At 40.3% G+C, this 26,011-nt stretch overlaps 2 protein-coding genes and 1 long non-coding RNA gene across 3 annotated transcripts in view; 2 read left to right on the forward strand and 1 right to left on the reverse strand.

Moving 5' to 3' along the window:
* Positions 1-26,011, reverse strand: part of LOC138982156 (uncharacterized) — a 383,732-nt gene that overhangs the window by 262,019 nt on the left and 95,702 nt on the right. The gene's annotated exons all lie outside the window — the stretch shown is intronic.
* LOC138983130 (calcitonin receptor-like) overlaps positions 1-26,011 on the forward strand; it is a 100,916-nt gene that overhangs the window by 21,869 nt on the left and 53,036 nt on the right. Inside the window, exon 2 of the mRNA XM_070356537.1 lies at positions 17,927-18,043. Within this exon, the coding sequence (XP_070212638.1) occupies positions 17,927-18,043 (117 nt within the window). The remainder of the gene's footprint in view (positions 1-17,926; positions 18,044-26,011) is intronic.
* LOC138982143 (uncharacterized) lies at positions 23,334-25,714 on the forward strand. Its single transcript, XR_011460795.1, has 2 exons — positions 23,334-24,116; positions 24,234-25,714. It is a non-coding gene; the product is annotated as an uncharacterized lncRNA (long non-coding RNA).

Here is a 26,011-nt window from a genome sequence, read left to right on the forward strand (position 1 = left end):
CAAAGTAACTGTGTTTTGAGTTCTATATTTTGATCCTATATCAGTCGTCTTCATGTGTGGACATACAAGACTTCATTCATTGACATAAATTATATACACAGTCGAATTATATACTAAATTTATTAAAATAATGTAATAGTTCATCTTTTCAAAAATTATCTTCTGAATCAGCAAAATGCCCCTTTTATTTTAATTTGTTCTCTCCACAAGCCAGAACTTACATAAAAATAATATTTTAAAAGTGACATGTCGCTTTTACCTACTTGTCTCATAGGTAGAGAAAATGCATAATGGGTAGGGGGTAGGGGTAGTACAATCATTACAATTCAAGATTTTGTGCCTTAAGGTGTGTATCTGTTTTTTCCATTGGTAAGAACGACACCTCAACTTGAATTTACCTAAGTTTAATCACTTTAACACTTTATATCATATGTTTATTTCTGTTTCATGCTTGAAAATGACTTTCAAAACTGATTCAAAAGTGTTTTTTTCATATCACCAGGACAGTAACTATGTTGTATGCTTTATTTTGTTCCTATATTAGTCATCTGGAATTTTGATCAATTAATTCACAGTAAAATGTAAACAAATCTTCAGTAGTAATTGCATAAAAAAGTCTGATATATCAATTATCATGTTATTTTTATCTTAAAATGGGCGCGTTAAATCCTAATCTGTTTGTTTTAATGGACTAAGCAATCCTTGGACTGACAGAAAAGATGTATTTTAAAAATGTCCAGTTACTATTACTTATTTTTCTAATGTGAAGAGAATATGCACTCTTTTTTGTTCAAATGGGGAGGGGGCGGGGGTAGTAAAAGCATCACAGTTCAAGATTTTGCGCGACAAGAGGTGTGTTTCTTTTAACTGTGATAAAGAGGGATAACTCAACTTGGTATCTAACACTATTTCTGAACACTGTAACCACTTTAGCACTTTTAATTTATTTTTCTATCTTCCAAACTTCTAATTCAGCTTCAAAAATGAGGAAAAAAAGTGTGTGTTTTCTGAATTCAACAGTTAAGTCACCATGTTCGATGTTCTATTTTGCTTCCCTATTTATCTTCTGAAGTTTTTGATCATCTGATTACCTTGCTTTTCTATTTAGAAAATAATATGCACTCTTTTCGGAAAAAATGGGTAGGGGGTGGGGGTAGTAAAAGCATCACAGTTCAAGATTTTTCGCGACAAGAGGTGTGTTTCTTTTAACTGTGATGAAGAGGGATAACTCAACTTGGTATCTAACACTATTTCTGAACACTGTAAACGCTTTAGCACTTTTAACTTATTTTTTTCTGTCTTCCAAGCTTTACATTCAGCTTATAAAACAAGTCGCGTAAGGCGAAAATACAACATTTAGTCAAGTAGCTGTCGAACTCACAGAATGAAACTGAACGCAATGCCATTTTTCAGCAAGACCGTATACTCGTAGCATCGTCAGTCCACCGCTCATGGCAAAGGCAGTGAAATTGACAAGAAGAGCGGGGTAGTAGTTGCGCTAAGAAGGATAGCTTAGCACGCTTTTCTGTACCTCTCTTTGTTTTAACTTTCTGAGCGTGTTTTTAATCCAAACATATCATATCTATATGTTTTTGGAATCAGGAACCAACACGGAATAAGATGAACGTGTTTTCAAATTGATTTCGACAATTTAATTTTGATAATAATTTTTATATATTTAATTTTCAGAGCTTGTTTTTAATCCGAATATAACATATTTATATGTTTTTGGAATCAGCAAATGATGGAGAATAAGATAAACGTAAATTTAGATCGTTTTATAATTGTTTTGTTTTTTTACAATTTTCAGATTTTTAATGACCAAAGTCATTAATTAATTTTTAAGCCACCAAGCTGAAATGCAATACCGAAGTCCGGCCTTCGTCGAAGATTACTTGACCAAAATTTGAACCAATTTGGTTGAAAAATGAGGGCGTGACAGTGCCGCCTCAACTTTCACGAAAAGCCGGATATGACGTCATCAAAGACATTTATCAAAAAAATGAAAAAAACGTTCGGGGATTTCATACCCAGGAACTCTCATGTCAAATTTCATAAAGATCGGTCCAGTAGTTTAGTCTGAATCGCTCTACACACACACACAGACACACACACACACGCACACACGCACACACGCACACACGCACATACACCACGACCCTCGTTTCGATTCCCCCTCGATGTTAAAATACTTAGTCAAAACTTGACTAAATATAATGAGTAAACAAAGTGGGTTTTTTTCTGAATTCACCAGTTAAATCACTCTGTTGGGTGTTCTTTTTTGCTTCCCTATTTCTGTTCTGATGTTTTTGATCACCTAATTACCTTGCTTTTCTATTTGGAAGATGATATGCACTCTTTTTCTGAAAAATGGTAGGGGGTGGGGGTAGTAAAAGTATCACAGTTCAACATTTTGCGCGACAAGAGGTGTATTTCTTTTAAAATTGGTGAAGAGGGATAACTCAACTTGTTATTTAACACTATTTCTGAACACTGTAACCACTTTATCACTTTTAATTTATGTTTGACTGTGTTCCATGCTTCAAATTGGGCTTCAAAAATGGATACATAAGTTGTTTTTTTCCAAATTCACCTGTAAATTCACTATGTTTGATGTTCTGTTTTGCTTCCCTATTTCTCTTCTTCAGTTTGTTTATTATCATCCGATTGTTTTTTTTTGTTTACATATTCACAATACAATATCACAATTTCTTCAGTAGGGTTTGCGTGAAAAAATCTCATACCTATGATCAAACTTCAGTCGTTATCTCAAAATTTTGCGACAAGCACTATTAATTTTGTTATTTCCTGATAAACCAAACATTGAACTAACATAAAAAGAAACCTTTAAAACTGCCTAACCACTTTGAAATTTGGCCTCAGGTGTATACTCCAGCCTTAAGGCGGCGGTTGAGTCATATGGGGCCTGCGTCAGAGAGAGAGAGAGAGAGAGAGAGAGAGAGAGAGAGAGAGAGAGAGAGAGAGAGAGAGAGAGAGAGAGAGAGAGAGAGAGAGAGAGAGAGAGAGAGAGAGAGAGAGAGAGAGAGAGAGAGACAGCGACAGACAGAGAGAGAGAGAAAGAGAGAGAATCTAGGGCGTGAACACATGATATTTAATCTTTGACCAGAACTTTGCACGAAGGTTATTATGATGAATTAAGTCGTCACTCAAAGTGCAGTGGGCGACAACCTAGCAACGTTTCTAAATATCACCAACGTCATCCTAATTGGTGTTGCTGTCAGTTTTGACTATTGTGACGCCATTTCTAATTGCTACAGCTGTCGAGATTGACAATTTTGACACCAACGTTAATGGGACACATTTTTAGTTTACGCGATAATCCCCCTTCGCGATATGCCATTTTATGCCTGTCCAAATTCAAGGCCAGTCGGATCTACTCAATCTCTGTGCCGACTGTTGGCTTTCCATTTTGCTTATTGTAATATTGCATCTTGTTTTTGTTCTGTTTCTTGTTGTTGTTGTTGTTGGTGGTGTTGGTGTTGTTGTTGTTGTTGTTGGTGTTGTTGTTGTTGTTGTTGTTGTTGTTGGTGTTGTTGTTGGTGTTGTTGTTGGTGTTGTTGTTGTTGTTGTTGTTGTTGGTGTTGTTGTTGTTGTTGTTGTTGTTGTTGTTGATGTTGGTGTTGGTGTTGTTGTTGTTGTTGTTGTTGTTGTTGTTGTTGTTGTTGTTCTTCTTCTTCTTCTTCTTCTTCTTCTTCTTCTTCTTCTTTCTTTCTTTCTTTCTTTCTTTCTTTCTTTCTTTCTATCTATCTCTATCAATCTATCTATATATTTATATATCTATCTATCTATCTGTCTTTTTCTGTCTTTGGCGCTTGCTCTCTCTGTTTCTTCTATCTCTATTTCAGATTATTCTCTGTCCAGGCGACGGCCGGATATCACGTTTATTCGTATGGCATGTCCGTGATAGACAAAGACTTACCTTATCTTATCTTACCTTCCTTTTCCCTATCTCATCTCATCTCATGTAATCTCTTCTGATCTTATTTTATCTCATGTTATCTCATCTCAAGTAATCTCACCCCGTCTAAAAAAAAATCCTAATCTTATCTCTTAATGTAAATGCAATGCACTGCAGGAGAATTAAAAAACAAACACCATCTGTTTCTGGTCCAATGAGTCCAGGAGCCAAGAAGTACGGAGCAATTTCTGTTCTTCTCTGACCAGTTCAAAAACACTGATTACAGCGCTGTCAGAAAAAAAGCAACGAAAGCCAGCTAACAATGGTCTCAGACTCCTCATTCACTTTTACAGCTGCCGAATGCGTTCACACTGCCCCGAAGACCTTTCCTTCCCTGCACTTATTTGTCTCTCGGAGCTCTTGATAGAACGAGAACGATGGCGAGCAGAAAATAACTCTTATCGCCAGTGAAGTCCATCCATTACGCTAGCGATTCAACCTACGCCAAGAACGATCATTTGAGGACGAAACGATTGGGGATTGCCGATGTCTGCTGAGCAGTTACGGCAAAAGGTTAACGGCGGCCATTTTGCTCTTCACGGCCCACATCTCAAGCCCAAGACTCTCAACAATGAAGCGCAATGTCTGCTTCTGTTTTCCTGCAATGATACGAGCGTAGAACAATTGTAACGCCATCATTGCTCGGCCTGAGAGAAGGAAAGTAACTGGGATTGTGGGCGACTGATTACTAATTGTGAACAAGTTTAACCGCCCATTTGCAGTTGGCGAACCAGATCTCGAGCCCAAGACTCTTAAAAATGAAGCGCATTGTCTGTTTCTGTTCTCTTGGAATGATACGAGCGCAGAATTAATTGTAACGCCATAATTACTCGGACTGAGAGATCAACAAAACGAACTAGGATTGTGGACGGCTGATTACAAACTGTGGACAAGTTTAACCGGGCTTTGCAGTTGGCGAATCGGATCTTGACCCTAAGACACTCAGAAATTGGTTCAACTCATTGTCTCCCAGGTACGGATATATCCGTACCCACTCATTTGGCTCTATCTGACCAGGTACGGATATATTCACTCAGACTGTTAGCTTCAGTCGCTTCCTGTAACGTCGATCTAACGCCTGCATTCCAGCGTGTTGATACACAGTTCCTACAAGTCTGAGTGACCTGCTGTGCTGTCTCGGGAAAAAAAAATTGGTCAACATAGGTGGGGTAGAAAGTGTTACGTAGTTGTATTCAAGGTTTTTCTGTGTATTCACATGACTAATCTCAGCTTAATTAGTTTGGACAACACTTTGGATGAAATTATTGCTGCTGCAGAAACATTGCATTGGCAAGTCTGTGACAGTCATCGTCTCTCTGACCCCAACCCCCCCTTCCGACCCCCCCCCCCCCTGTATACCCACCTTACCGACTTATATATCCTTAGTGGATTATGACTTTATTCAGTTATTCTCCAGTAAAATTGAAATCAAGAATGGCATTATTCAGTTATTCTGCAGAAAAACAGAAATGCTGGAGAAAAACTGTCTTTTCTGCAGCATTTCTGCATAATGTCATCTTTCGCCAAAGCAACGGGTTTTTCTGGAGCAAAACACTTTACTGCAGTAAAATTGAAATCAAGAATGCTGCAGTAAAACTATAGTCTTAGAAGTAAATGGATTTCAAACTTCAAACAATAGTTGAATGGTCTGCAAGATGGCGAGTGCGTTTCAGGGTTTGTGAGGACATCTACTCTTTTTGGTTAAATATAGACGAGCGCTTATCAATCGCATTGCAAGACCCTCAAATAAAGCGTTCTGAAACAAGTCTTAGAACGAAATAAACTGGAACATCTTCCAAATATTGATGGATTAAGATTATTGGTTTAGGTGCAAGGTGGCAAGGTCGAAATATTTGACAATATTGGCCCAAGGACGATAACACGCGCTGCAAGTTCTATAGTGTCCAAACATAAACCATGGGTGTTTAGAAGAATTGCTGGACACAACGTGTTAAGGGCAAATCTAGAGGGTTTCGGGCAACGTCTGGTGTAACTCGGTGCGGGAAAACATCTGGTGGGATGGAATGGCAGATGGTTCAATGTATTTTTTTTAATGTTTTTGTATTTGTCAATGTCTGCGATGTTCACGAGAAAGAGCAATAAATCTAGGAAACGGGGTTTCATTTGTCTGCCAGTGTTTTGATGATTAATTGATATGGTAGCATTAGAGAGAGAGAGAGAGAGAGAGAGAGAGAGAGAGAGAGAGAGAGAGAGAGAGAGAGAGAGAGAGAGAGAGAGAGAGAGAGAGAGAAAGAGAGAGAGAGAGAGAGAATTGAATTGAATTGAATTGAATTGAACTTTATTTTACAAGGATTAAGATTTAAGGCTTTGCCTTTTCTTACAATCTGTCATTGGGACGCACAGACACATAATGATAAAATAACAACAAAATAAAAAAAAAAATACAACAAAAAGAGGTGGGACAAATCAAGGTCCTCTGTATGTGAAGCTTCACGTTGGTGATGCCATTCCTGTCTAAATTTGAGGATTGGTCCTGTTGTCGTTTTCAAAATGACTTCAGGAAAAATGCATAAAAAAATAAATAAATAATCCGGTACATTCATAAAATAGCCATTTCGCACGCATCAGCTCTTCCTGCTAGTACCCCTCCCCCACCCCCGCACATATATAACAATGAAAAAGCAAATTGCGGGGATAAAAAGAAAAACGTAAAAGTGCGAGCGAAAGGGAAATTGACGTAGAGATAAAATTTATACTCGTAACATTGACGGTTCGTTTCTAACAAAAAAAGCTTAGAAGGATGACAGAAACGGACTATACTGAATTAAAGCTGTTTCAGACAAAAGATGAAGCGCGAGCGACAGGTACATTTATGTACAGTACAGGTACAATTAGCAGTTCATGTGTACTTCTTCTTCTTCTTCTCCTTCTTCGTTCATGGGCTTAGACTCCCACGTTCACTCATGTTTTTAGCACGAGTGGGTTTTTACGTGTATGACCGTTTTTACCCCGCCATTCAGGCAGCATACGCCGATTTCGGGGGACATGTGTACTGATATCTACACTAATCGTCATAAAAAACTAAACACATACATTTAGCTGTAGAACTCTGTGATGCAGCCAGTTATAGTAAAACCAAGTATGTTGCCAGAAAGTGTATTCATTCCCTTACCGTTTGCAATGTACCGGAGACCTAGGACACCCCCCAAAATCAAATTCGCAAAAGCAAATTTGCAGACACTAAAATACACCCAAAAAAATCAAAATAAGCAAGAGTCACCCTGTTTTTGATCTCAAATTGAAGAACATCTCATTATCGACCCATACAAATTGATTTGGTTCAGCTGTTGTGCCTAGCAGTGTTGTTTTGCTATTTTGAAGAAGACAGGTGTCGGAATGAAATATTTCTGTCGTTCGTTTCAAACAGAAACTTAAAAGAGGCTGACAGAAAACGAACATTTCTAAGGTTCTTAGGTATTTAATAGGGCTCTTTGAGACAAACGAGGAAGCGCGAGCAAAGGGGACATTTGAAGTTCAGGTAAAAGTTATATTCGTAACAGTGAAGGCTCGTGTGAAGTGGTGTCCAAAACCGGCCTGTTTCTTCGTGGCTCGTATAAGATAAAAACGCAAGAAATCTTGATGTAAAAAAAAATCAACACTATTTTGAATTTAAGCTTTTTTTCATTTTCGTTTTAAATTAGAGATGTTTCAGACGAACGAGGTACATTTATGTGCATGTTAAATTCACGCCGGTAAAATTAGTGGTTCGTTTGTGTTCTGACGTCTGGAATGGCATAATTCTGTTGCTCGTATCAGATACAAATGCAAAAGTGTTTGAAAGTGAACGAACCTCATTAAATTTAAGCTTTTATTTTGTTTTTGACGGGGCTGTTTCAGATTTTTGTTATTGCCCAGGCTGATGCATCAGAATAGACAGATGCAATCAGACAAAATCGAATCGATGAAACTTTTTGTGAACCTTAGAATTGCCCGATGAATAATCTGGACTTTTTTAGGTGGCTCTTGTTGGCATCCTCAAGTGATTGAGTTCGACAAAGAGGGTTCCAAGGGGGCCTCAATATTTTGGCATGCCGTTCTACTATTTTCGTTAGATGTTACTCTGCGGAACAGTTTTTCCTAGCCTTGAACGACGAACACACATTTTTTTCAATAGAATTGCAATTTTGAATTGCTGCTATTGTTAGTTTTTAGGGTTATGTTTATGACGTGCATGTAATAGCCCTGAATTTTATTTTTATTTTTTGAGGCAGTGTACGGATAACAGAACGGCAATTTTAAGTTTTGTCGGTTTTTGACACAAATCACTATTCCAGTCCGCAATCAGACATGGCAAATCAAACACTTCAAACGGAATTGATGTGGAAAGGCAGAAGGCGGACCAGAGAGAGAAAGAGAGGGAGAAAGAGAGAGAGAGAGGCAGAAAGAGCGAGAGAGAAAGAGAGAGAGAGAGAGAGAGAGAGAGAGAGAGAGAGAGAGAGAGAGAGAGAGAGAGAGAGAGAGAGAGAGAGACACACACACACACACACATCGACAGAAAGACAGAGAGAGTTCTACTTTAATTGTCGACTTTGTCACTTTTTCTAACCTTTTTTCACACCAAAATAGTTGGCTCCCCCCATTCACCACCCCCCTCACCCCCTTCAACGAAGAAGCCACACTAATCCCTTTCACAGCAGCTCGCAATGAGTCAATGACCAAGGGGATATGGTGCTAAGGTTCCACTCAGTGATATAAATGTCCCAGGGGGGGGGGGGGGGGTTGGGGGGGGGAGGGGGATCACAATATAGATGAGACTTGATTTGTCTAAAGTTTCCCCGCTGTTTTCCACGCTGATCGCTTACATTGGACACTGTGTAGTCTCAGTGCGCCTCAAACCACAATCTCGGAGGTCCCAAGACAACGATCAAGACGTTTAGTCTACGTCGTCCGGACTGATGGCACAGTTAAAGAAACTTGCCTGAACATGAGAATGAGCGGCTTTGAGAGGCTTTATAGATTTCCCCTGAGATCAAAGTAAACGGTACCGTTCGTCCTTCCGACCACGTTCACTGCCACAGTTTTAGTTTTTTTTAACGCTTCGTGGATGCTGCCAGTATTTATTTTCTTCGGCGAGTGACTACAGTGGAACTCCCTAATTAAGACCCGTCTCCCCCCAAAAAATAAAAATAAAAAAGGAAGAAAAAAGACGTCTCCACTTTTAAGACCATACTTTTTCAGACTTTCTGAACATAACTTCTGAAATGTTACCTCCATTTTAAGACCTGTTTTTTTTTCTCTCACAGATTTTTGGAGGTCTTAAAATGCGGGTTCCACTGCATAAAAGGGTTGGCAACTTTCTTACCCCTACCGTGACAAATCTTTGCAAGATCTGCCGAAATGACGGTAACGTTTTGGTCGATTTAAAAAAAAAAGTGTCAGTGTTTTTCTATCAACAGGCACCAAGCGACATAGTATAAAAAAAACACACATCTGTTCACTTGGACACATACTAAAAATCCATTGCGTGGATGCATTCTGTACTGAGTGAGAATTTATTGCTGAGTTAATTTGGCAGCTTTACATGTATGTCACTTACGAAATCAATTCAACAAAACATTCCGACCTGCAAATGGAACAGCCAGGCTTTTGATGTTTGTCATGATTTAAAACTGAAGTTTGCTCTGTTCCCGTGGAAACGCCTGAACATTTTTTCATGTGGCGATGAACCTGATCGCAAATAAATTCAAGAAGGAATAAATATTATATCTTTAACCTCATAGATATAATGTTGTCTTGCTGTAGCCAAAATCTGCGGGCTTTGGAATGAGCAAAATAGTATTCACTTAGCCATGCGTTTGTTAAAATTATACATGTAACTTGGGTTTACTGCGACATGCAAAATGGGCTGCCATAAACCTACAACTGAATTTACACAAACCAGAACACTTGGGTATATTTTCCTGCACCTCTCTTTTCAAAACTGTTGCAATCTTTTCTTGTAAACTTTATTATCTGACGAGCATTGCTTCATTTAAGGCTTACATTCATATATATTGATGAGGAACAAGCACAATATATTTTTACAGGCGGGTGAAGAAAATGCTATTCTATTTATTCTATTGAACAACTTGCATGCAGATCTTACATTTGAGGCTCTAAGATAATTGCATGCAGATCCAAAAGTAAATTTGACAATTAAAAGATACTGAACACAGACGCTTGCAAAAGGGTTATCAACAATTTTATATTCTGTGACGACGGTCGCAATGGCTTAGTGGATAAGACATCGGCCTCCCAGGTCGCTGGTTCGAATCCCGGCCGCGCCTGGTGGGCTAAGGGTGACAATTGTTCCGATCTCCCAGGTCAACGTATATGCAGACCTGCTAGTGCTTTATACCCCTTTGTGTGTACACGCAAGAACAAGACAACGTGCGCACGGAAAAGATCCTGTAATCATTGTCAGAGTTCGGTGGGTTATAGAAACACGAAAATACCCAGCATGCTTTTTCCGCAAGCGGCGTATGGCTGCCTGAACGCCGGGGTAAAAACGATCATACACGTAAAATCCTTCTCGTCCAGAAGCATGAGTAAACGTGGGAGTATCAGCCCACGATCGAAGAAGAAGAAGAAGATAGTATGTGACAATGAAGGCTGCTGCGAAGTGGTCATGCTATCCTGACATCATGCACACACCGTTCAAACAACAAGTAGCACGAACTCAATAGTCAGACTCATTGTTTAACCTCTGCGTAACGTGTAACACAATTTCTGTGCTTCGCATTCATAACTATCGCAACACATGGGGGATAGTGTCCTGTCGTTATCTGATAGCCGCAGTGGGCAAAGTCTAGACAGAAAAGAAACAAGAAAAATGTAGTCGATTTCCTTCCAAGGAAACCGTGAATTCTCCAGTTCCTTTGCTGTAACAAAAGTATAGACTCCTTCGTTTAAAAAGAGAGAACACATGGGGCAGCCTGCTTTCCCGAGAGGAAAAGAATCCCCGAATATCCGTAAGGGCAACCTCAGGGGACTATTTGTCTTCTGACTTGCCTAACCTTCTACCTTCTATGTTTCTGTTTATCTCTCTCTGTCTTTCTTTCTGTCTTTCTTCAATGTTTATTCGTTCTTTTTACATTTAGTCAAGTTTTGACTAAATGTTTTAACGTAGAGGGGGAATCGAGACGAGGGTCGTGGTGTATGTGTGTGTGTGTGTGTGTGTGTGTGTGTGTGTGTGTGTGTGTGTGTGTGTGTGTGTGTGTGTGTGTGTGTGTGTGTGTGTGTCTGTCTGTGCGTGTGTGTGTGTAGAGCGATTCAGACCAAACTACTGGACCGATCTTTATGAAATTTGACATGAGAGTTCCTGGGTATGATATCCCCGGACGATTTTTTCTTTTTTTCGATAAATACCTTTGATGACGTCATTTCCGGCTTTTTGTAAAAGTTGAGGCGGCACTGTCACACCCTCATTTTTCAATCAAATTGATTGAAATTTTGGCCAAGCAATTTTCGACGAAGGCCGGACTTCGGTATTGCATTTCAGCTTGGTGGCTTAAAAATGAATTAATGACTTTGGATTATATTCGGATTAAAAACAAGCTCTAAAAATTAAAAATATAAAAATTATTATTAAAATAAAATTTTCTAAATCGATTTAAAAACAATTTCATCTTATTCCTTGTGGGTTCCTGATTCCAAAAACATATAGATGTGATATGTTTGGATTAAAAATACGCTCAGAAAGTTAAAAAGAATAGAGATAAAGAAAAGCGTGCTATCCTTCTCAGCGCAACTACTACCCCGCTCTTCTTGTCAATTTCACTGCCTTTGCATCGAGCGGTGGACTGACGATGCTACGAGTATACGCTCTTGCTGTAAAAAGGCAGTGAGTTCAGTTTCATTCTGTTAGTTCGACAGCTTGACTAAATGTTGTAATTTCGCCTAACGCAACTTGTTTCTTTCTTACTTTCTTTCTTTTTTTCTTTTCTTTTTTTAATGATTCTCTCTCTCTCTCTCTCTCTCTCTCTCTCTCTCTCTCTCTCTCTCTCTCTCTCTCTCTCTCTCTCCCTATATCTCTCTCCCTCTCTCTCTCTCTCTCTCTCTCTTGCTCTCTCTCTCTCTCTCTCTCTCTCTCTCTCTCTCTCTCTCTCTCTCTCTCTCTCTCGTGTGCTTTCCTTCACTACTTTCTATCGTTCTGGCTCCCTTCCTTCTCCCTTTCCTTCTTTTCTTTCGTTCCTTCGTTCCTTTATCCATCCTTACTGTCCAACTTTCTCTGGATGACATTTGTACGATAAACAAATCTTTATTTTTCTTTCTCCTTGCGATTGTGCTGATGCTGCATGGCCTTTTTAGTGTATCCTCTGGCTGCATTTTTCCACTCCATATCCTCCAAATTGAAACTCCTCCAAACACGCAAATACCACAGAAAAAAACACACGCATACAAAACAAGCGCAAATGTGTTATTGTATAATCCAAGTAAAACATTTTCTTCCTGAAAGTTCTAATGGGCATGTAAGCTTGAAGATCGCGAGCACCATGAGTTTTTGTGTGTTATTATAATTATTTATTTATCTTGCAGAGTCAGAAACTGTGTATATTTTCTCCTCTCGCAGAGTTTTTGCAGTGAAAACAGTTCGGCCTTCTATCTCAGCTCTGCTATAGGATTTAACATGGGATAGTGCCATCCATCCCTTTGGACATATTCCAAAAATCAACATTTTAACTGCTTCCTGATACCGGCACGGTTGGCCTAGTGGTAAGGCGTCCGCCCCGTGATCGGGAGGTCATGGGTTCGAACCCCGGCCGCGTCATACCTAAGACTTTAAAATTGGCAATCTAGTGGCTGCTCCGCCTGGCGTCTGGCATTATGGGGTTAGTGCTAGGACTGGTTGGTCCGGTGCCAGAATAATGTGACTGGGTGAGACATGAAGCCTGTGCTGCGACTTCTGTCTTGTGTGTGGTGCACGTTAAATGTCAAAGCAGCACCGCCCTGATATGGCCCTTCGTGGTCGGCTGGGCGTTAAACAAACAAACAAACAAACAAACAAACAAACAAACTGCTTCCTGATCCTATGCAGTATGAGAATGTTTGAAGGAATTAATCTCGCAGAGTTGCACTAGGGAGTTAAGAACTTCATTTATAAAAATCCACTTTCAAATCAAATCTAATCAAATCAAATTAAGTTTAGTATCTCAAATCTGAGAACTAGAATTGACAGTGGTGGCGCATGAGCATGAAGACAAACGGAACACTACAACATTGGTAACATTAAAATACATGTACTAACTAATATGGTTCTTATATATAACCAAACATCTCGCTGAATACAAACTTTGTATGATTTGTCCATGTTAAGGGATGGTCTTATTCCACGAAAAAGTCTGGTCAAAGTTAAGATGGTGAGCCAAATCGTTTACACAGGAAGGAATGTGCCTTTAACCAACATCTTTTCACTTTTCATTTCTGGCTTTTCCTGCTGAGCATATGTCACTATAGGATCTGCATTCAGATCATACATGGGAAGGTTTTTGTTCAATGTATCAATAAAAAATAAATGAACACTAAAGCTGCTAATATGCAAAAGGCTGAACATTTTCTGCAGAGATAAACTTTCGTGCCCTCGGCCTGTCCTCTGCACGTAAACAAAACATAACAAAACAACAGCAACAAAAACAAAACAAAGATGTCAGGAAAATAAGGACAATAAAAACACGCAGAGGGGAATGAAAAGGGCAGAGAGACGCAAAAGTCTGTAAATATACATAGAAAAGGTCAGACAAAAACCGGGCAAAAAATAATTTTAAAAAAAGAGAAATAATAGCAAATTTTATACACGCAAGACCGCGGCAATAAAACAAAAATAGCCTAAAACAACAACAACACCTACAGCATCAACACCAACAACATTAGGACAAATGCCCGAAGAATAAGAAACGGGGAGAAAAATAAAAGGGAACAGATGCATATATATATATATAAGACGTTGATGAAATTGATGTGCAGAATGAACGTGTTTATGTTGTTTTGTTACATTTAGTCAAGTTTTGACTAAATGTTTTAACGTAGAGGGGGGAATCGAGACGAGGGTCGTTGTGTGTGTGTGTGTGTGTATGTGTGTGTGTGTGTGTGTGTGTGTGTGTGTGTGTGTGTGTGTGTGTGTGTGTGTGTGTGTGTGTGTGTGTGTAGAGCGATTCAGAGAAAACTACTGGACCGATCTTTATGAACCTTGACATGAGAGATCCTGAGTATGGTAACTCCAGAGGTTTTTTTTCATTTTGTTGATAAATGTCTTTGATGACGTCATATCCGGCTTTTCGTGAAAGTTGAGGCGGCACTGTCACGCTCTAATTTCTCAATCAATTTGGTTGAAAGTTTGGTCAAGTAATCTTTGACGAAGCCCGGACTATGGTATTGCATTTCATCTTAGAGGCTTAAAATTTAATTAATGAATTTGCTCATTAAAGTTGTCATTAAAATCGATTTTTCGCAAACAGATTTAAAATTGATTGCATCGTATTCTTCATCACATTCTGAATCTAAAAATATATACATATGTCATGTTTACTCTTAAAATGTGATCACAATTAACGAAAATAGATTAATTAGTCTTACGATTAAAATTTAAGAAATCGACCCAAAAATGATTTCATCTTATTCTTTATCATTTCGTGATTCCCAAAACATATAGATATGATAGGTTGTATTCAAAACAAGCTCAGAAAGTTAACAAGAATACAGAAAAGCTCGCTTTCCTGCTTAGCACAATACGCTACCGCGCTAATCTGGCGTGTCAATATCACTACGTTTTGCACGTGAAAGGTGAGCGATTTCCTTCACGCGGGGATCGACGAAGCTGTACTGTCTTGGTGACAAAAATACAGTGCGTTCAGTTTTATTCCGTGAGTTCGACAGCTTGACTAATCAATGTAGTAATTTCGCCTTACGCGACTTGTTATCGTCTTTTCTTAAAGGCACATTCTGTTACGTACACACAGTTGTGCTTGCTATTTGATAGGCTTATACATAGGGTAATGCCATCTCTTCACTTGGACAAATACCAACATATCAACAACCTCGGTTTTTGTTATGCAGAGGGTTTTGTAATTTGATTTTATCTTGCACACTCGTGGCATTTAGGAAATTATTCACACACACACACACACACACACACACACACACACACACACACACACACACACACACACACAAACACACACACACACACACACACACACACACACACACACACATACACATACACACACACACACACCAACAAACACATACACACACACCAAAACACACACACACACATACACACACACACACACACACACACACACACACACACACACACACACACATACACCACGACCCTCGTCTCAATTCCCAGTCTATGTTAAAACATTTAGTCAAAACTTGACTAAATGTAAAAAATCACGAAATAATAAGAAACATGGACAGAAATAAATGGGAAAGATACTAGTAGCAAAGCCCGGCATATATATTGGAGGGGTAAGCGAAGGCTCTTTTTGGTTATGATCCTTGCTTAAAAAGCTGGTGCACGGAACAACCTGTTCGATGTTTGCGGCCTGCAATTATACACGCAGCCGAAGATGAGTGACATTTTATGGCGTTCCCTAGCGAAGAGGATTTTTATCTATCATACCGTCTATGACATTGTAAATTTAGGAGGGTGGGTTGAAGAGGCTGTCACGGATGTCCTCCCCCCCCATCCAACCCCCCACCCCCACCCCCACCTACCCCGAGTTTCGTGGGCACTAAAGTTTTCAGGGAATGCACAAGACACAATATGGGCGTGGGTGGTTGCAAACGTTCAAAATAAGAAGGATGTCACTAAATGTAAATGTTTGCCTTCTCTGAATTTTTCTGGATTGTCTTTTAACTACCTAGAACCTTACGGTTTTGTCGGGTTTCTTTTGCACGGCTAAGACCTGACTCTTGTAAAATGTTCAATAAATGTTCAATCCAAATCGCGTGCTAGTTAAATGCCGTTTAGTGCATGGATACTTAAAATAAGATAACACGGGTATGAGATTCTTGATTGGGAAGCACAAAGGTGTCGAACTATTTGTTGGCGCAGATTATGTATCAGTCATATTCGTTGAAAGATTCAGCATTCAGACGAAAGCGTATTAATTTGTGTGTGTGTGTGTGTGTGTGTGTGTGTGTGTGTGTGTGTGTGTGTGTGTGTGTGTGTGTGTGTGTGTGTGTGTGTGTGTGTGTGTGTGTGTGTGTGTGTGTACAGTCTTAGACGTCTGCTCGCGAAGGATAGGCGCTTTAACCCTTTCGCTGCCAATCAAAACTTCCTGACTGCCAGGGAATATTGGAGTTCGGGGTGTAATAATTCACAAAAAATTCTAGCTCCAAACTGGCAGTAGGTATAAAAGTAAAACCTATGTTATTTTTAAAAGAAATTCAACCAAGAATCTGTTTTTAGTATCTAATCATGGAAATAATGCACAAGTCCTAAGGCAGTCAAGGGGTTAAGGTTAAACGCTTCTTCTGTGCCAGTTTGTCCAGGAAAACCCCTTTAAGGCTGTAAGCGTGGGCTGTCACAGTATGTCAATTTGTGTGCATCCGATCTCCTTGATGTAGGATTTACTTGTACGGAAACGGATTCTGAGGAAAATGCACCAAACATGTTATAAGATTGCATGAAATCCCTTAATGATCAAAGGCGTCCATTACATTTGATAATTCATTAGTACAAAAAGTACTAAAAGAACAGCACTCACTCATGCACACATACAGACACACACAGACACGCACGCACGAACCTACGTATACGCACGCACGCACGCACGCACGCACGTACACACGCACGCACGTACACACGCACGCATGCACGGACGCATGCACGCACGCACGAACGCATGCGCGCACACACACACTCACGCACTCACGCACGCATGCACGCACGCACGCACGTTCACGCACGCACGCACGCACGCACCGCGCACACACACACACATACACACACACACACACACACAAACACACACACACACACACACACACACACACACACACACACACACACACCAAATAAATCACAATACACGAAGAAGAAAAGCATGTGTTCTGCTTTATATGTATGCACTTTAACACTCAACTACTGTACTTGGCACTGAAGAAGTAAGTTATGTTTCTTACGGAGAACAGACTGCAAAAGTTCATGCTTTATCGAATTTGTGATGGCTGCCGTATATTCATTTGATTGGTGAATTGGAAGTCAGGTAGTCTGTTCCCGGACAGGGCAGCTGTAAACCTGGCTAAGTTCCTAAGCCTTTCGGCAGTCGACGTGAAGAAGTTTTAGCATATAGCGTTTTGTGTCTTGTAATATCTTTATCATTTGCGCCCACAAGGCCTGTTTTCCTCTTTGCGTAATCAAATGCTGTGCCTTGTCAAAGTGCTCAAAATAGAAAGAATTCTCCCTCTCGCCGAGACTAATAGACTTTCATGTAGGCTTTCGACGTAATAAGTTCACGTGCGGGACCTGATGTGAGCCTGATAGAGGACCACGTTGTCCTGTCTGGACAATGGTACACATTAATTCGTAAAGAAATGTCAGTGTTTGACCCTGTATGGTTTTGATGACGTGTGTTACAGGGCGGGTGTACTGTGACGTAGTGTTTGACTCTGTATGGTTTTGATGACGTGTGTTACAGGGCGGGTGTACTGTGACGCAGTGTTTGACACTGTATGGTTTTGATGACGTGTGTTACAGGGTGGGTGTACTGTGACGCAGTGTTTGACGCTGTATAGTTTTGATGACGTGTGTTACAGGGCGGGTGTACTGTGACGTAGTGTTTGACTCTGTATGGTTTTGATGACGTGTGTTACAGGGCGGGTGTACTGTGACGCAGTGTTTGACACTGTATGGTTTTGATGACGCGTGTTACAGGGTGGATGTACTGTGACGCAGTGTTTGACGCTGTATGGTTTTGATGACGTGTGTTACAGGGCGGGTGTACTGTGACGCAGTGTTTGACGACTGGCTGTGCTGGGACTACACCCCTGCTGGAACCACAGCGTACGGAAGATGCCCTCATAAATTCATGCCCGGATTTAACATAGACGGTATGTGTACATTTACTGATTTGAGTATATGTTAGGGGGTGGGGCGGGCATTGTGTGTGTATTTGTGCGTGCGTGCGTGCGTGCGTGTGTGTGTGTGTGTATGTATGTGTGTGTGTGTTTGTGTCTGTGTATGCGGGGGGGGGGGGGGGGTTAGATCTGTCTGCCTGTATAATATATGTATGTGTTTGTGTCAGTCTGTGTGTATATTCCTGTCTGTGTCCCTCTGTCTCTGTGTATCTGTCGCTCAGTCGTTGTCTGTCTCTCTGTACCCTCACCGTCTCTCTCCTTGTCCGTGTAACTACGTGTTTGATCGTGTGTGCTCTTCGATGTGAAAGTCGTTTGCTGCTCACAGCACTCATGTTCCTTGCTCTGCACAAGCATAGTGACACTATTCAGAACGTTTGTACTATTTGAAAAAAAAACATTCAAGCAGTCAGTTGGTATGAGTTAAAACAAAACTCACAAGAAAGAAAAGTATGATATGATTCAAATTCAGGAGCTGCATAATATAGTCAACTTCAGGGGAAAAAAACGGTCTTCATTCCGTTTTTGACTCACACTCAAAAGGGATTCAAAAGCTCATGAGACATTTTCAGGGATTTTCAAGATTTACACCTCACAGAAAGAAAACAAAGAGAGAGAAAACTTCATAAAAAAGATACGAGACTTAAAGATTAGACAAACACTACCCTACAGAATGTCTGGAGATATTTCTTTGACCATGTAAGAAGGTCCCTTGCAACTTACGAACAGTCAAAGTGACGGGAAGAAAATAAGCTAACATCAACGGATAACGACACCAGCATAAATCACACGTGATCCATTGGAAAACACACACACACACCACTGTTCGTCATCGCCAGATAAGCCGCAGTTGTTTCAGCGATCAAGGCGTTGAATCAGTCAAGAAATACTGTTGTTTAAGCTGAGCGAAACTTGAAATTGAGGATCAAAGTTATTATTTGTCTATGTCAATGGTTCCACACTACTCTCGCTTAGGTTTGTGTGTGTGTTAAGAGCGCTTACTTCCAGTACATTCTTGTTTCTAATGATTTGACACTTTGCCCTCTGTTTTAGTTTCATTAAATTCTGAGACTTACCAACAATAGAATGATGACACATATAAGTTCCCAAATATTACGTTCGTTCGCGTTTAATTTCAATCCATACATGTATATGCGAAAACACGATGTTTCATCAAAGAAAAACGGAAATCCCTAGTTATGCATGCGAACAAAAAGCCAGTGGCTTTTGACAAACAGCTTAGTCCCACGTCTGTACCAGTTCAGTTTCACGTCTTCATTTGAAACTCCCTGGTTTGACTGCAATAAATAAGTGTGATTTCCCCACAAAACATTCAAGCACTCAGAGCGTTAGACGTTAGTGGTGCCTTGGATATGCGAGCTTACCGCGTGATTTACAACAGCCAATGGATAACTGTGTTAGATTTCTGCGAGAAACTTGGCCCTTGTTTCTTTTCAACTTTGTCGTTAAAGGTGCGGTCCTTCTCGTGCAAGCAAGCACACACACACACACACACACACACACACACACACACACACACACACACACACACACACACACACACACACACACACACACACACACACACACACACACACACATACACCACGACACTCGTCTCAATTCCCAGCCTATGTTAAAACATTTAGTCAAAACTTGACTAAATGTAAAAATCAGGGCGTCAGCAATTTTTTCCCCCCTTTCCTAACCTATGTGGTGGGTTCAAGTGCTAGTCTTTCGGATGAGACGAAAAACCGAGGTCCCTTCGTGTACACTACATTGGGGTGTGCACGTTAAAGATCCCACGATTGACAAAAGGGTCTTTCCTGGCAAAATTGTATGGGCATAGATAAAAATGTCCAGCAAAATACCCGTGTGACTTGGAATAATAGGCCGTGAAAAGTAGGATATGCGCCGAAATGGCTGCGATCTGCTGGCCGATGTGAATGCGTGATGTATTGTGTAAAAAAAAGTCCATCTCACACGGCATAAATAAATCCCTGCGCCTTGAATATGTGCGCGATATCAATTGCATAAAATTAAAATTAAAAATAAAAAAATAAAAAAATCCCTGCGCTTAGAACTGTATCCACGGAATACGCGCGATATAAGCCTCATATTGATTGATTGATTGAGTGTTAAATCATTCAGTTAATACTGAATGGTAAGAACCCAAAGCATTGGGCCCTGAAAATCGGTGAATAAATCGCACCATTTTTTTTCTGGTTTAATTCGTTTTTTATTTTATTTACATGAATGCGCTTCAAAGGATTTTGACTTTTGAAATATTCAGAAGCACACAGGACCCACGGGTGCAGTTGATTTGTTGAGGAATTACGAAGGTGTCAGTTGAAAAGGGAAGACAAAGACATGGACTTGATACAGACGACATGACACTCATCCCCCCCCCCCCCCCCCCCCTGTGGTTTTTTGTTAACTTTAAAAGAAAGGGAAGACAAATTCCCACCCCAAAGGACTGATTGTGCCGAACTTTAAAAGAGTATTGTGAGAACGACAAAAGGAAGGATTTTTCGGGAAGATAGTATCCCCTCATAAATATTTATATATCCCATCGTATCCCAAAACTGGTTGCTATAGATCTGTTTGTTTTGATCCCTTCCGAAATGTATAAAATAAACCCCTTTAAAGACGCACTCCCTCCGAAGAAACCATTTCAGCTCACGATATCAGATCTATTCAGGCTTTCACATGAGATAAGACCATTTATCCTACATACGTGAGAGAGACACCCGTGAGAGAATAATCGTTCAAATCACACGTGTGTATATCATGTAAATGAGGTCATGTCAAGCAAGTCTGGCAGGGACCTGTTTTTCCACTGCTTATGATGCCAAAGTCACCGAGACAAACGTCATTATAGAAAAATAAATTGCGCTCGCTAATAATTACTCTCGATGAATCTTTATAACTAACACGTCACGCCACACTTTCAGAGTGACGTTTCTTTGGTTTGGCGTAATAGATTGCACGAGGCTTTAGAAGAGATCGAGGTTCCAAAACAAGCGTCTTCAATTTAGCTGCCTCGACTGCAAGACATGTTCAGTAAAATACACGTAAGTACAGTATGTAGGATAAACAGAATATTACATGGAATGCTGTGTCGTACCAGATTTGTACTCGTTGCTTTTTTAAATAGTGAACAGCTCGCTTTCGCTCGCAGTTAAATATTTTTTTTTAAAAACTCGTGTAAATCTGGTACGACACGGCAAGCTATGTAGGGGAAGGGCTCCTAATATGGACCGGCTCCTAATATGGACCACCTCCTGTTCTGACAAACTAACGGCGCTAGAGCACTCCATTTTTTTAATTGGCTGTATTCACCCTCTCTGGACAACTTGCACATGTCAAAAGAGTTGCAGAAACACAAACCTCAAAACCGTTAGGCTTTTTCTTTTTTTTCACTTTTGGTATGGTTCACTCTAAATTTGCCGCCTAAAACGGACTCGTTTCTGTCCACAGCCAACGCTTTTATAACACAAAAATTGCTTTATATGACAGCTAAGACCGTATTTGTTACAATTTAGCAGTCTTGACCCCGAGTTTCTCCTGCAAACAAAAAATAATAGCAAAATCTCAAAGTATGTGTGAGTCCCCTAATATGGACCACCTTCAACAAATCGAAGAAAATAAAAGCTAAAGCCTATTTTCATTAATTCATTAAGAAGCTTGCTGGAAATAACCCATAACTCGCCCTCGAGATTTAAAAAAATATAACAAATAGTTTTCTTTTCGTGGAAGTTGATAATTTCACTTAATTTCACTCTGTTTTTGATAAGCTTCTATAGTTTCCTGGTGTGCTGCAAATAATGCTCTCATCAACCCGAAACAGCTAAATCTAAAGCATATTTGAATTAGTCTGACTTGCACACTAAGTTGTATCATGTTATTTTGAAGTATAGGGGGCTTTATACAGTGATTCGTGAAGGCCGCTTCACTGGTCCATATTAGGCGCCCAGGCTCCTAATATGGACCCTTTGTGATTTTTTCTGTATTTAATTTTTGCTGAATATCTATCAAAGCTATTTCACTCTAATTAGGCCTAACGGTTAACATAAGAGAGAAGGACTACCAAACACAAAATGAAACTTCTTTGCAAGAAAGCAAGCAAGTTATCAGCATGAAACAAAACGTGGTCCATATTAGGAGCCCTTCCCCTAGTATTCTCTATGCCTCTACTTGGTCACACATCAAAAATGAACAGCGTGGGTGCTCCGTGCACACAGTGGGAATTGTGTATGAATTAATTCCGAAACATTACTTTTTAAGATTAATTCCTTGATTTGAAGTTACCACAGCAAGTAGTCAGTGTGTTGGTAACTGGATAGAGCTGAGATGGTGAGTCGAACTGGCTTCACCGGAAGGAGTGTGGCTTGAAGGAGAGGCTAGCATCGTTCTCTTCATTCTGATCATCATCGGTCCATGCCGTAGCGCCAGCATATCTCTCTGACCGGGTGCATAATTACTGCGCTGAATCTATCAACATAAGAATACAGAGTTATCTCCCATGTTTTTCGCCAATGTTTCTGAGAATAGACGAACTGAGACGAAAGTGATTGCAGATTGGCCGATTTCGACAGTGATCTCCGTTCTGTTCTTCACAGTTATGATAAAGACATCGTTCTAAGGTTAAAACAAGTCGAAATGTTGAGACTGCTGTGGGAAGAAGGCCGTGATATTGTTGCATCACTCCCAACTTGTTACGGAAACAAGTCTCGTCTGCTTGTCACAAACTCTGCCCAAGTCCAGCCATGACTTATTTGGTAATTCGTGCATGAGCTGGGTTTCGTGCGGTTTTGGCTCAGATGGGTGCCTATACAGTGACTCGGTGTGGGTCCGTGGATATGGACAGCCAATCGCGGGAGTATATTCACGCACGTGGGGTTGCGTGGTGCGTGAACGAGTCACAGGCTCGAAGGTCACTGCTGTGTAAAACTGTGAAGAGAACGGATGGTTGATGTGAATGCTCTATCCGGCCGACCGGCGTGTTGATGTTTTATTCGACCCCGGAGACAAGTTGTGTTCCAGCTGTCTTGGTGTGGCTTCAAGGGTTCTACGGTGGTCAATCCTCGAACGGCAAGGTGTGTTGAAATTCTGTAGTTTTTCTCTCCTTCCGTGCTCAGGGTCAAAATTTGTTGGTTCGGTAGTGTTTGTGTATGAGAGAGGTTTAGTTTTTTTAGTTGCCTTGGTTGGTGTCATTTTATGTGTTGGGTGTCGGGGGTAGAAAGGGGAGAGGGGGAATGGGAAACAAGGGAAAGGGGGTGGACAGTTTTTCATTGTGCAAGAAGTAGGAAGGACGAGAGAGGGAATCTAAATTTGAAGATAAATGGAGTCCCCTTGGCACAAAGGACCTGTGCTGAAATGGCTCAAGCACAAGAAGTGGGGAGAGCGAGTTGGCTGGTGGAAAGAAGAAAAGAGGTGTCAGCAGTTACTGCGAGTGAACTCATGTGTGGGAAGGATTTATTTTTATGGAGGGTGTATTTAAGGTAGAGAGCGTTAATTCCAGAGAATAGTCGTGTAGTAGTTGTTAGTGCGGAAATTTGGAGACGAGGTACGGGAGGTTTTAAACGGGAGTTCACTGTCAAGACAGAAGACGGGGGGTTGGTTGTAAATATGTGACGTCATCACGGTTAGAGAAAGAGGAAAGAACGAGGTGCCACTATGTAATATGACTTAAATTCATAAGGGGTAAGAGAAGTGGCGTTGTTTGTGAAGGGGCTGCTTGTAAATGGTTGGGTCAAATAATGAAATAGGAATTGTTGATTATGGGGGCAGCCATGTTGTATTGACTTTGTGAAATGGGAGTTGTAAATACTTTGTACATTTATATTGATGATGGTGTCTTTACAATTGTATAAAAGTAAAGACTATAATTAGGTATTTAAGGGAGTGAAAATTGTAAGAATTATTACATAATTGGTCATGTTGGGACTCTGGTATTTTGATAATGATGTTGTGGTTAAAGTTAAATGGTAACTTTGACGAGATGGCCAGGGTGGTTAATTAAGTAGTTAATTATGGTAATTAATGAGTAATTAAGTAAAGAGGGGACTTTGAAAGTTGATTAGTATTGATAATTATGGGAAGTTTAATGAAGGAGATATTGTTGTTAGGAGAGTTAATTTATGGACTTGGTGGATAAGGGGAGATAATTAAGTATTGTTGGAGGAACAAGTAGTTATACTTGGCTTTTGTTCCTACGACAGCGTTCAAGCATAGAAGCGTGGCTGTGGGCGAGTCCAAGCCAGGAGAGACGAACGACACAGGAGACAGCATGAGTTTCCAGGAGAAAGATGCTTCCGACTCGTTACCCGGGAGGAAGGCGTGTTGTTGGTGGAGTGTTTGACCACCGGTGTGTCGCAAGTGTGAGCTGTGGAGGTGAGGTGGCCCACCGTCAGTGAGTAAAGTGGTGGAAAGTGCTGGCATGCTATTGCCACGAGCAATCTGTGCACAAGAATATATTATGGCATCTGTGTGCCTCGAGTTATGCAGCTGTGGCTTCACTAAGCATTGTGACCTATAAGTGAATTTAAACATATTAAAGACATAAAGATTGTGCAAGTGTTAGAAGAAACCAGGTAGAAATTGATTATTAATTAAATATTAGGTTAGAAAATTGGGTACCAGGCCTGGTTATTACATTTCAACGGGACTAATCTGGAGTGTCTTTGTTCTTTTCTTTGAGCGACGTTGATTTTTGTGGATCGGCGAGATGTGAACTGGACTTGGTTGTGAAACGTCATGATCATTACGCACGAAGAGAAAAGTATGTAGTGATATGGTAATTGGTTGTTATGAAGTAAGGTTGTTACGTGGTGAATTAATGTGAATGTGTTATTGATGAATTAATGTTCGTACCATTTATTGTGTTGAAATAAGTGGAAGATTCAACGGGACTAATCTGGAGTGTCTTTATTTTTTATGTTTTGTTTTGAGCGACGTTGATTTTTGTGGATCGGCGAGATGTGAACTGGACTTGGTTGTGAAACGTCATGATCATTACGCGCGAAGAGAAAATTATGTAGTGATATTGTAATTTGTTGCTATGAAGTAAGGTTGTTACATTGTGGATTAATTTGAGTGTGTTAGTGATGACTTAATGTTCGTACCATTTATTGTGTTGAAATAAGTGGAAGATAATTGAGAGTCTTGTTATTTAAAGTTAAGTTAATTAGTATTATTGGTGGCTGGGCCTACTGGTTTCATGTGTAGCTGCGTTTGGCGTTGATCGTATGCATCAAGGTTGAAGGCAGTGTAGCAATAAACGTAGGTAGTCCCTATCACGAGGTATTAGTGTAAATGTAAGTTAGAAATAATAGTTAGTTAATAAATAACGGGGTTAATTGATTACTGTAGGTGAAGATAAGCGGATTTTGAGTTGAGATAAATTTATAAAGAGACTTCTTGATTTTTCGGGATCAGGGAATTAAGGTGATAGGTGGTAATATTTAGGGATATTTACAGTTCTTTTAGTATCAAGTTATAAATTCTCATAGCCAGTTTGTTTTGTTAAACTTTAAGATAATTCTTCCTTCTTCATCTATCTTTTATTTTGAGCGATTGTGATTGGGTGTGAATGTGAATGCGGTGATGTCGTGTGTGTAAATAATAAACTTTGGTTTGAATGTTGCCTGGTTGTGGAGTCAGTGATTAGAGTAAGAGTGGTTGACTGTGTCTGAGTGTTTTGTACGTTAAAAGGTATTCCTATACCTCTCCCAAAACTTAGGGGAGTTACAATGGTGGCAGCGGTGGGATAGGAGTTTCATTTCGGGGATTAGGAAGGGTTTAGATAGCATCGGGAAGTAAGGGCCGTGACTCGTGTGAATCAGTGATGAAAGGGTATGAATGAGGACTAGCGTGGGCGGTTGGCGGGCGACTTAAAGGCTTTAAGCCTGGGTGGCTATTTTGACCCGGTAGAGGAAGGAG

Source organism: Littorina saxatilis, linkage group LG12 (genome assembly GCF_037325665.1).
Source record: "Littorina saxatilis isolate snail1 linkage group LG12, US_GU_Lsax_2.0, whole genome shotgun sequence".
NCBI classification, from domain to species: Eukaryota; Metazoa; Mollusca; class Gastropoda; order Littorinimorpha; family Littorinidae; genus Littorina; species Littorina saxatilis.